Source organism: Stegodyphus dumicola, chromosome 10, assembly GCF_044657685.1.
Source record: "Stegodyphus dumicola isolate Sdum_Otavi_A_Nest chromosome 10, ASM4465768v1".
Lineage (NCBI taxonomy): Eukaryota > Metazoa > Arthropoda > Arachnida > Araneae > Eresidae > Stegodyphus > Stegodyphus dumicola.
In genome coordinates, this window is record NC_140777.1 from 139,910,667 (window position 1) to 139,924,047 (window position 13,381).

General features: G+C 33.4%; 1 protein-coding gene across 5 annotated transcripts in view; it reads left to right on the top strand.

Annotated features, from left to right (window-relative positions):
* Positions 1–13,017, top strand: part of LOC118204729 (ATP-binding cassette sub-family C member 10) — a 142,321-nt gene extending 129,304 nt beyond the window's left edge. For 3 of the 5 annotated variants that reach the window (XM_085825602.1, XM_085825607.1, XM_085825605.1), the window contains one exon: positions 8,378–9,101. In XM_085825602.1, coding sequence (XP_085681728.1) covers positions 8,378–8,626 — 249 coding nt within the window. In that variant the 3' untranslated portion in view covers positions 8,627–9,101. Of the gene's footprint in view, positions 1–8,377; positions 9,102–11,354 lie in introns of those variants that run through there. The other 2 variants (XM_085825606.1, XM_085825604.1) reach the window with 2 other exon arrangements.
* Positions 13,018–13,381: the final 364 nt, after the last annotated feature.

A 13,381-nucleotide genomic window follows, 5' to 3' on the forward strand; every position in this document is an offset into this window, starting at 1 on the left:
CCAAATTAGACGTTTATAAGTTGCCAATTCTTTTTTATATGCAATTTTCCTTTCATTACGTATATATTGTCCGTTAAATTCAAAATTTGCGAACTTTTCCTCAAAGCACGTATCCGGCGTCGCATACAAGTAAGTTGTGGAGTCCACCCCGAAATCTGCCTACTTCCCTTTTGTTTTGTTCGTAACTTCTTTTTAACATCGATTGACAGATCCTCAAAAATGTTTCAATACAATTTTCAATTGTATCAGAGTCCTCACACTTCAATAAACTAATTTAAATTTCTGCATTATCGGAGCAATTTTATAACAGTACCTTGTAATCCGGTGGACATCTCTTGTTAAAACAATCTTAGGAGCACAATGAATATTTTCATCATAATTCAACTGCAAATAACGATGATCTCTAAGACTCTCATCCATCAGAACTTGCAGAGCTCCAGAATTGATAGACAAACCTGGTGAGGTCATAACAAGATGAGTCTATACCTCACCGATGGTAGATTTGAAAGTTGCAGGAAAACTTAAATCATTTAGTAAAATTATATTATTAGAGACGATAAAGTCAAATACCAATCGCCTTCTTGCATCAATATCTCCTGCGCCCCAGCTTGGATGTTTAGAGTTAAAATCACCGGTAACAATGAATTTATTATAATTTTTCATGACCGGGTATTTGTTTTTACCACCACAAATTTCGAAACAAGGCAAACAAATGCCGCCCACCGTGTCGTTATAACGACCAGGGAAACGAGAAGGGCCTTTGCTTGAAGTTGTGAACGACAGCGGCTGGAATTTTGCACGCCTTTTTCTCATCGAAAAGAATTCGGGCTTAAGTTTCTTGTCGTTCTTGTTTTTTGATGTTTCTGTCGTTCCACCACATTTTCACGAACAAAAGCGCCTTACCAAGTTACAACTTTATGTAGCAAATGGAACTCCTATTCAAACTTTTGGTGAACGCCTGATATCTGTTGATTTAGGATTGCACCACAACTTCCAATGGCCATTCACTATTGCTACTGTTTCAAGTTCTATTATTGGCGCAGAATTTTTTCAAAAATTTTCTTTGCTTGCCGATCTTAAAAATCGCCGTTTGATAGATTCCACAACCAACTTAACTTATCCGGGAGTAATTCGCAATAGTCAAGATTTGAGCATTAAACTGATTTCGGGTAACTCCCCCATGGCATCAACTTCTCAGAGAATTCCCTACAAACACGCGCCCAGTTATGGGTATTTCCGAACCCAAGCAGGATGTATTACATTATATTGAAACTACCGGACCTCCGATTGCCGCTAAACGAAGACGCTTAACTCTGGACAAGCTTAAAGCCGCCAAAGAGGAACTTCAATACATGATCGAACAGGGAATTTGCCGTCCTTCAAAAAGTTCTAGGGTCAGTCCGCTCCATCTAGTTCGGAAACGAAATGGTAACTGGCGCCCGTGTGGCAATTATCGCCGGTTAAATGCAGCTACAATTCCTGATCGTTACCCAATCCCTCACATTCAAGGCTGTATGCAAGTTTTCGAGTGAAAAGCTATTTTTACAGCCATTAATCTTGAGCAGGTGTATCACAAAGTGCCCGTTAAGCCAGCTGATATTCCAAAAACTGCGGTTATTACGCCTTTTGGACTATTTGAGTTTCCGGTCATGACTTCGGCTTATGCAATGCTGCTCAAACATTCCAACGCTTCATGAAGCAGGTGCTAAATGGCCTCGACTTTTGTGTACCTTATTTTGATGACGTCTTAATCGCCTCCTCTTCAGAGCAAGAAAACCTTTCACGTTTGAGAACAGTTTTTGAACGTTTTCAAAGGTACGATGTCAGTCTTAATCCTTCCAAATGCGTTTTTGGCCAGTCAAGAGTATCCTTTCTTGGTCATGAAATTTCCTCTGATGAGATTCGACCCCTTCCAGATAGAGTCACCGCTATCCGCGATATGCCCGAACCATCTACAGTGAAGGACTTACGACTTAAGAAGATTTCTTGCTATGCTCAATTTTTATCGACGTTTCTTACCTCATGCAGCAACCATACAAGCACCTCTAAATTCCTTTTTGGTTGGAATCAAGAAAAATGATAAACGCGTTATAACCTGGACCGCAGAATCTCGCGAAGCGTTAAAAAAATGCAAAAATGATTTAATTTCGGCAACAAATTTGCAGTATCCTTCCGCATCTAAACCATTATCACTCTATGTTTATAAGGAGAGGGACTTCCGCTTTCCTAGCATGCTTTCGTGGTGTAGTGGTTCTACACGCTGGGCCGGTACTCCAGAGGTCCGCGGTTTGATTCCCGGCGAAGGCGATTGCTATTTTTTCAATCTCTCTTGCTTCCAAATAACCTAATGTCTCTACAGTGGCGCCCAAAATAAAAGGGGTGTTGAATGAGGATTCTCCACACCCAGGATTTGGCGATTGCGGCCCCTAAAAACCCCAGTCGCCCCTTAAAAAGGGGAGTTTATAAGGTATTTCTCCCGCTTTCCTAGCGTGCCTTCATGGTGTAATGGTTCTGCACGCTGGGCCAGTACTCCAGAGGTCCGCGTTTCGATTCCCGGCGAAGGCGTTGCATATTTTTCATCTCTTCTGCTTCCAAAAAAATAACCTAATATCTCTACACGTTGACGCATCAACGACAGGTATAGGAGCACTTTTAAAACAAAAAGGTCAAGAATTATGGAAACCACTTTCATATTTTTCTAAAAACCTCTCACTAGCACAAACCAGATCGCGAATTATTAGGAATTTATGAAGCTGTCAAATATTATCGGCATATGCTATAGGGACGCGTTTTCATGATCTTCACAGATCACAAATCCTTAATCTATACTTTTCAGCAGCGTTCGGATAAAGCTTCTCCTCGTCAAATGAGACACCTAGACTTCATAGGGCAATTTTCAACAGATATCCGTTATATTGCGGGTTCGCAGAATATTGTAGCAGACATCTTGTCTCGTATTGAAGAACTAGCCGTTCCTTCGCCAATAAACTTTGCTGCCCTTGCGGATGAACAACACCGGGATTCAGAACTACAAACCCTCTTGAAAAGCAAATCTTCCACCAATCTCAACTTGCAGCCTATGCAGCTGTCACCTGGAAAATCACTTTATTGTGATGTTCAGGATTCAAGATTTCGACCTTATGTTACCTCCGTGTTTCACCATGCCATTTTTAGTCAGTTACATCGACTGTCACATAATGGCATCAAGGCTTCAAGGAAACTGATATAGCAAAGTTTCGTATGGAATAGCATGCAAAAGGACATAGCCAACTGGACACCATCATGCTTGGAGTGCCAAAGATCTCAAATTGTCAGACACACCACCAGCCAACTTAAAAATTTTAATTTGTCCTCATCTCGCTTCAATCACGTGCACCTCGACTTGGTCGGGCTCTTATATTTATTAATAATTAATATAATACATGAATAAAATTAATTATTATGTATACATTTTTTCTTACTTTGAAAATTTAGAAGCAAATTTATCATTTACTTCATCAAAGTAGATCCTTTCAAATTTTTCTCTTTCCACACTTAAAAATGCTAGATGACTTAGGGGATCTTGTCCCACCGTTGATTGTAAATATGTGAAAATTTATTTTAATTTGCTGAACGAACGTTCATAGTAAGTAGTATTTAAAGTGCGACTCTTAGGTTTGGAAAAACATATTCCCTATAGATCTGCAGTGGAGTTTTAGGTTCTGTTTCTTTTCTACTACGGAGTAACGTCATGCAGTCACATTCACTGCTCAAAACAATTAGGGTGTATTGTGGGTTCGGTATGAAATAACCATATAATCGATAACATTTTTGAACAAAAGAAAATAGAAGAGATTATAAAGGAAAATTATAACGTTTACAAAGTTGGGAATATGCAAATTTAGTCTGTGACGTCGAAAACTATGCGTTTTAGATAAGGAGTAAGGAACGACCTGCAGTATTCCTTTTTGTAATAGAAGATTAAAAACAATTCACATGCGTTGAATGCTTCGTAGCAGTGAATATACGACATCTCAGCAAGATGACTTAGTTGAATCAGTAGCCAGGAAGGCCATCAGACGTTTACAGGAGAGTCGAACGCAATCCATTGCAGCGGAAGCGTTACGAATCTCAAAAAATGTCATTTCCAGATTATGGAATCGGAATTTGGAAACTGGATATATTTGAGAAATTCGGGACAAGGTCGTGTTATCGTTTTAAAATAAAAAGCGAGAGATATACGTGCATTTCGTTTAAATATATATCTCTACTTTGGAGAAATAAAGTGGTCAGAAAGAACGTTTTGGTTGATGTACTGCAAGCATTTTATTACACAAATCAAGAAAATAAATAATTAATTATATTACAATAGTTATTAATTTTAAATATATTTTCCAGGAATCGATCAAAATAAAAACTGAAATTTTCCGGAAAATCTTGTTTGGAGACCATTTGGCGCCCCTGTACGAGCGGCGCCCGGGGCATCATGCACCCCCTTGCCCCCCTCTCGCTACGCCACTGTAACACTGGTCCTGGGTAAGCAGGTTTTTGCAGTTAATTTAATTTGTGAAAAATGTGGGGAAGTGGTATAAATAAAGATGATGTTACAGAAGTTTTTCATTGCAGTGATAATGCCCCAGTCATAAATCAACTAATAGATAGCAAAATCTATAGTATGGTTCTAAATCCAGAAAATATACCCATGAAAAGTGAAGAAAGTGATAGAGACGTTGTTAGGAACAAAAAATTTCGACTGACAATTTAGTAAGAATTCTCAATAGGGCAATTACAGGACTTGAACATTGGAATTTTGTAATTGAACAAGAAATTGTATCTGTCTATAGAATTAAAGAGAAAATATTAGCACAAAAAAGGGGGGAAGCAAGTTAACCTTCCAGCACGTGCGCTTGGCAATTTTACATGAGCACGCATGCATCATATTTTTTACAACATTCGTTATTTTACCATTTTGGGCACGAAAAACAACAGAAATGAGTGAATATTGATAACAAATTTGTTATAAAGTAAAATATAAACCTTTTTGTTGAAAAATACAAATGATATCACATTCAAATATAAGTAAATTATTTTTAAATTCTTATGTTAATGAGATGGAAATGCAATAATGTATTTCATTATAGAAAAATTTAAATTTATTATTTAATAATTATATTTTAAAATCGAAGCTAATTTTAATATTCATCAAAGGCAAATAAAAAAGGACAAATAAAAGACAAATAAAAAAGGAAAACACTCACCTTGGTAGGAAAAAAAGTAAGTTTAGCATTACTTACTTCTGCAAGGAAATTTACTTCTTACTGATTACAAAAATGCACTTTAAACTAACTTTAATGTTTTTATTTATTTCTAAAAAATAGAAATAAAAGAAAATAAGGAATGGAAATCACTATTGTTCTCCCATCCAAAGGTTTCCTTGTCTTCCTTTTCCTCATCAGATAATTCTTGAAGAATGCGAGCAAAATCAGCTGGTTGCACATATTTTTTTGCCATGAAAACCGATATAAAAACTACAAAGTCAAATGTATGAAAATTAAAATAATACACGGCAATTATTAACACAAAATTACAAAATATTTGAGAAAAAAATATGTTCGAATTTTCACCCACGACCACGTGCGTGTCGTAACTTTTACGAAAAAGCTGCCACATAGCACAAAAGCCCCCCAGAATAAAGAAAAGTCAAATAACTTCCTGTTGGCACATTCCATGATGTGGTAAAGGATAGAAAGGAGAAATATAAATGACCTTCAGATGTCTCAGCTTGATATACAAAAAATGTACATTAAAACCAGAATTTGTCATAAATTTTGCGCATGCGCACATGCTGGAAGGTTAAGCAACTTACATTGAGAGGTTCACTAAAGCAAACAAATTAATACTAAGTATTTTTTATTAATAAGTTTTGATTTCCTTAAGGTATACTTCATTATTTCATAAAATACTATTTCATATTTTTAATTCTATAATTTCTACATATCATCTTACCAGATTTAAAATGATCTGATATTTAGAAAAACCCCAAATCTGGAACTGTGAATGTCCTGATGACCCCACATCTCAGATTTTATTCTGTACATAAATTATATGTTATACAGCCTTATTAATTGCAATTGAACTGTTATGAAACTTTGAGTCCCTTGATTCACTGAGAGTCCATTGCTTTTACAACTGCATTTAGTCACTTCTTTTTGCAATTGCAGCATATATAGCAGTGCCCTCGAATTAGTTGTAGCTGCTTTCTTCAGTGATATTTCATAAGAACTCTTATCTATGGGAAATAACGTTTTTTTTTACTGATTGTGAGCTGATCATGGGTTTAAAGCTGCAGCTGTTTGAAGTACGACTTTGTTTGCTAATTTATAAAAACTACAGTCTTCAATTCCAGCAACAACTACTAACACACTTTAGGCATCTGTACGGCCATGGGTGAAATTAGGAACTTGTATACTTGCAGTATCATAAATTTGAGAAAGAGGAAATTTTCTTTTTGAAATTCGTAACACTTTCTTAGCTTACAATACAAGTTTCTCTTTTGCAGCCACACTTTTTTTTAGAAATAAACTTGTGTTGTTCAGTTAGGGCTTGATATGAAGACATGGTAGGTTGCAGCTTTTGTTCAATATTTTCCTTTGGAATATAATTTTCAGTATGGTCTCTGCTAAAATTTTCTTCAAGAGTATAAACAATTTCTTCAAGCTATTCTTCAGTTTCAATATCTGCAATTTGCTCACCAGGTAAAGATGGCGATGCTATGTGCCTTTTTTGTTTTAAAGCCAAACAAGGCTCTTCACAAGGACTTTGGTGTATTCCTTCCTGATAAATTGCATTTTTGGCAAATTAAAAAAAGTGCAAACCATGTAATCTTTTATTTGTATTGCTATCATTCATCAATGCAATTAACATAGCTTGTATATCCTGATTGGCCCTTTCATCTGAGCTTTGTGTTTGACGAAGCTGTCCATGAATTGTCTTAACATCTAGCCACATAGCGCATAGTTCAGATAGGACTAACTGCTGAATTACGTACTATTATCTGAATGCAATATATATAGCTGGAGCACCAAATGTTAGAAATATTTGAGAAAGGTGATTATGCTACTTCTTCAGCTGTCTTAGCTTTTAAAAATTGTATTTAGATAAACTTTTTTTAATTGTTTTCAACTTATATTCACCTTCTTGTGTAACTACAAGTCTATCAGATTGACTTGACATCTTGAGTTTAACTTTTAATTATCCATTGGTTTTACAACAATAGCTTTCTTACATGCTCTGTATTTAACTTGACATTGTTTACATAAATTTGAATATGACATTACAACTTCATATGTAATGTTTTTTTAACTTGCAATTATTTAAGCATATGTATTTTTCCTTCATAGCCTATTCAAATGTGTTTCATATAGTATACTGAACAATTCATGATTAGTAATATAATACTGTATACTAATTTCTTCTGGATGGCACAACTAACTTCTCTTCACTGTTAATTTTTAAATTGTCAAAACCTTTTTAATTATCTGTTAGCCAAAGGTGTACTGCACTTAGTTTTAACAGAAGTTACTTCAGAAATTATTTTAGAGTACTTTTCTTGAGAAAATAAGAAAAACCTTATTTTCATTTACTTGCAGTTAATGAACATAACTTTACCCTCCCCCCCAAAAAAACATGATTTATCACAGTAGCCATTCAATAGAAATTAGGGTATTAGATTTTAAAAAAAATTAAGCAAACATTGCCTGCATCAGGAAATTTTGCATGAGATTAATAAACAGCAGAATGTTCGAGAGTTTAAAAAATAGATACACAATACCTTAGTCAGGCAAAACAAAAGGTTTGTTGTTGCTTCTCTCTGGCTGTGTCTTCTCGGCACATGACCTTTTGCAGCAGAACAAAGGATTTTTATTTTTGTTACTTTTCACTTGGCTCGATGTTTCGACCTCCACCAGTGGTTATCTCTAGTTGTCGATATATAACGGCGATGGTCCAAATGTAGAAGCACATAACCAGATATTCTGTCTTTTACCCATGTATTTGGTAAGTATTGACATTTATCAGAGAATTCTGACATTCTGTTATTTCGGGCTTTTACAGTAACATATGTGCACCCACACATACTTTTAAGGAATAAATTAGGATTAAAAGCACTGTATATGATATTTTCATTAATATTAATTTTCCTTCTTACCATTACTGCAGTATGACAATAATTAGTAATTATTATGATTAATTTATCAATATAAAACTGTTATTTGAGAAGCACTGTCACTGCTTGATTGACTCATTGAATAAAAATGCTCGCAGTATAATCTTTGATGATGTACATGTTTTAAGCAAATATTTTTCCATTATCTTAAATGATATTTTTCCTTTGAGATAGATCTTGTGTATGGATGAAGCTACAGCTTGTATAGACTATCAAACTGACAGCTTAATTCGCCATACAGTGAGAATGGCATTTCGGCATTCAACTATACTTATTATAGCTCATCGCATTGAAACTGTCATGGATTGTGATAGAGTGCTTGTTATGAAAGATGGGAGTATTTCAGAAATTGATAAACCATCTGCTTTGCTTTCAAACCCAAATTCTGAGTTTTATGGCCTTGTGTATGGTAAGACTGACTAATCTAAAAAAAAATTATCTTGATACTTTATGAAGTCAGTTGCATTTGCCTCTTTATTAGACTTTTTAAAGTTTTTAAAGTGATGTAAAATTATGAAATGAATTTCATTCATCTGAGTTGTTTAAATAACTAGAATGAGTTGTATATAAATGAAAGTTGTCATTTTCCATTTTTAAAAGACACATTTTAAAATTTATATCCATGCTAAAGTAGTTACATGTAATATTTCTGTTCAATTAAATTGTAAATCCTTTATTTTTATGAGCAATTAAAATTCCTTTTCTTAATATAAAGTGCTCATTATCAGAATTTTCTGTTTTCTCTTAGAAAACCTTTTAGAAAATGTTATGTGATGTAAATAAAAACCAGTGATTTTTCTGTAAGATTTGATATTTCAAAATTTTTAACTTGAATTATTTTCAATATGGAATTTATTTTATGCATTCCACTAAAAGTCATGTTCTGTGATATATAAATGTCTCCTTTTGATAAGTATGATTGTAGTATTTTTATGATATTAAATGTTTCATTAAATAAATCTCCAATTAGTAAAATAATTCTTTAAGAATTCAGGTAATTCATGTTGCGCAGTATTCATTATGAACATAAAAATTTGAACTGCTTTTTTTAGAATAGTAAACTAGATTTTTGTTATTAACAAAAATTATATCTTGATCATAAAAAAATGCAAATATTATAAATTCATAAGAAATTGTAATTTTTAAGAGATCAGAAGGATGCATTTTTCTCTTTTTAAAAATAAACACATCATTCTTATATAGAGAAAAGCTTATACGCACAATCCATAAAAAAATTTGTATTCCCATGCATTAATTTTTAAGAGATCAGAAGGATGCATTTTTCTCTTTTTAAAAATAAACACATCATTCTTATATAGAGAAAAGCTTATACGCACAATCCATAAAAAAATTTGTATTCCCATGCATTTTAAATAAAAAATAGATCATTTTCTTTCAAATTGTGCATGGGTGGAGACAATTGTTCGTACAGATGTATAAATTGTGGAATTTTCAAAAGCATTCTCTCACTATTTTTTAAAAGAAAATATAATTTTTCATGAAAGCTTTTTTTGATACCTGACACAAATGAGAAACAGTTATTCAAGAATATGTGTTAAACGTGATATGTTATTAATTTTCACAAATAAAAAGAAACTGGTATGACGGAAAATCTAATCCTGAAATTGCAGCAACATTTGAGAGCATTCAAGATTGTTAACAGGTAACTAAGAAATAATACCTAAGAAACCACAGATAACTAATAATAGATAACTGAGAAATGATAGACCAAGTTCTGGTAGACTCGGAATTAATTTTTCCAAAAAAATGAGAGTATGCTACTCGTGCTGCTCCAAAAACTATTAAACTCTGCCATTGGAAAAAACATCTAATCAGCCATATAACACGACTTTATCATTGGCATATATGCACCTTTTAACAGTCAACTGCATTTCATATCTGACAACAAAGCATAATAGAAATATGTTAGGAGAAATGCAAGAAAAGGAATAATCCAAGTTGTGTTATTAAACATCACATTATACAACAGGAATATTGGGTTGAGGAATAATACGTTATAAAAGAAGTACACCACTTGCAATCCACCATCTTTAGTACTAATAGTGCTACTCTCAAACTGATTGTGCTGTCCCTTGATCTTTAATATCCAAATATAATCTATCAAGATATTACTCATCCATATACTATATGTCAAGAATATGTATTGTAAAAATCTGGAAATGTGGAGATTCTTCCTGAAATCTGTGCTCCTGAGTAGCAAAATATTCTCTGAAAATATACTGCTAATTTAATTATTAGTATAGTAGAAGCTCTCTTAATTCGTAGCAAAGGAATCCTGCCAGTTCTGAAAAGAGATTTTTCCAAAAAAATTAATACACATTTCTAAAACTGAACTTTTGTATTTTGTGATGCCATCTGTAGAAACTGTAGCATGCAAAGTATGTTGGTCATGTGTTTTATTTATCAGCCACATTTAAATAAATAATATAAAAAATCATACAGATTATGTAAAATTAAAATGCATTCCCATAATTTTATATCTTAGAAAAGCAAAATTCAGCAGCATTTTATGATGACCACATATATTATCACATAAAATTTACAAATTTTTTAGATTTTGCTTGTTTACAAAATTGTCGCTGTAGTTTTAAAAATTTACAGCATATACAATGAAACTTTATATCATCATGTAGTCATGGAGATGTGACTTTTTTTTTTGGCAAGAAAACCTGCAATTCTTCTTCAGCTTTATTCCTTGTAACTTTCTTTCTCTGTGTGTTGTCTGCCTATTCATCCTTCCTTTCGTTTTTCTCCCTTCCCAGTACATGTCTGATTATTTTCTCATCATCTTGATGGGAACAAAGTTGTCTACATCTGCCAAAGCCTGCCAGATGTGTTTTCATAACATAAAGATAACCTTTGTCTCCTGAATTTTCAAACAAGCGACAAATTAAATATGGCGTTTTACAATGTGAATTCTTTCTCAAAATCATAGACACTATCTTCAAAGTTTGCCCATGAACACGTAAAAAGGAATTCTCAGTTCATCTGTATGTTCTCGATATTTCTTTAGTCTTGTTATGTTGAGCAGCAAAAACATAACACAAATGTTTTACTCATTGAAATCTTCATATTATTGGCCTATTATATGTTTTTTTTTTTTTTTTTTTTTTTTTTTTTAATCTTATAGGCAGAGATGGATTGATTGTTAATCAAAATAAGCATGTGCATAGAGCATTAAGGAAAAGGGTCACCACAAAATATTCCATTGGCAGTTTTACCACAGAATGGTGCAGCTAAACCAAGACTGAGAAAGAAATAGGAGGAAAAGAGGAATAAATATATGTGAGGGTACCAAAATCTTTTAAGTGCTAGCTTTGCTCATAGACCTAAATTTCAGATTTAAATTTAGACTTTAATAAGTTTAATTATTTTGATACATATTATCGTTATGGGAGATTTTAATCTATGTCAAACTGCTAAAGAAGAGGGCACGTAAGTTCTTGAATAAAGAAAGTATAAACTGTTTACTTTTTAAAGATATGAGAATGATGCAAATTTTAGTGCGTGGTATATATCTCAAAGAAAGAAATACTAGCCTAAACAGTGTATGTATATCTGAAAGATGCACTGTTTATCAATAACTTCACAAGTGTAAAATTTTTATTCATTTGAATGATTATTTCTCATCGAAAAGCATTAAAATATTTTAAGATGCTTCCTTAAAAAAATAGCTTTTATATTGAAAAACAAAAAACGTGTTTTAGAAATGGCATTCTGCTATAGTGAGAAAGAGCATATAAAAGTATTGTGGAAAATGAGTTCTACATTTGTTTAAATACATCAGAGACATAATATTAAAGGTCGTGATTATGTGAATGAAAATTAGAATCTTCCATCAATGAAAGATATCATTGATGGAATCATCATTGAAAAATATATTTATTACATTATTATTACTTTGTTTATTCAGCATAAAGACACCTGTCAGTAAAAAGATATTAAGAATATCACTTTCACTGAATAAATTAAATATTTTCTTCCCTCATAGCTAAGTTTACAGTTCTCTTCCCACATACATCAAGAAAGAATAAATTTAATTGTATGAAGTTTGCAATTTCCTTCATGTAATATGAACGTTTTTAGCATCTTCTTGGGGCAGAGGGACTTCTGACAAATCTAGTATGAAATGGTAGATTTTTCTGGCATGCTATGCAGATGTGAATTAATGTGCAGCCAAACCTCTTAAAGCTCTTACCTGAATAAATACATCAGTCTGCTTATCATGTCACACTTTCCCAAAGTACTCATATGACCTGCTCTCTTTTTCCCATTACAATTCAAAAGGAAATAGTCTGTTTACTATACCATTTTAAATTTATATTTTTGTTGTATTATTTCTTTCTTTTGCAACAAAATACCAAGTTTTCAAAACTTCATCATCCAAAGTGTTCTAGCAAGTCATTGAACAATACCAAAATTTGATTTCCTCCATTTTTAATCACTCTAAAATATTACAAGCAATTCTAGGGAATTAGGTATTAAAGAATAAAATTCTTTTTCTTATAGAATAGTCTCTTCTTGGAGTTCTGTAGTTTTGAAAATTTAAACCAGACATAGGCTTGCAAAACTACATACAGTGTCTCACAAAAGTGATGGGACACTTGTGCTTTACAAAAGGAAACTGTAATAAAATAAATTAAAAAAACATGTAAACATTTTTTGTGGGTGTGTTTCATACTTAAATTTATTAACAATTATTACATAACATACATTTTCTCATAATATTAATTTAATAAAAATACAGTTGGTTTGTCATTGCTTACTCGGCACCGCAATGCATCCATATTTGATCGAGTACTCGCCAAGAATGAAAAGTGTGTCCAGTATGACACACCCAGGCGTTTCAAACATTGGTTGTCACCACTGAACCCTGTGCTTCACACTACGAGACCTCTCCACCCACGAAGATCATGCTCTGTGTCTGGTAGACTAGTCGCCAAGTGGTGCATTATGAGCTCCTGCCAGTGGGTCAAACCACCATGGCAGGCCTGTACTCACAACATTTGGAACGTGTGCATAAGGCACTGATACATAGAGAGAGCCAGCATTGATCAATCGTAAGGATGTACACCTCCTCTATGACAATACGAGGCCGCATGTGGTTCGGGAGGCCAGTGACGCCATCCAGTGGCTGGGCTGGGAGACACTACCCCA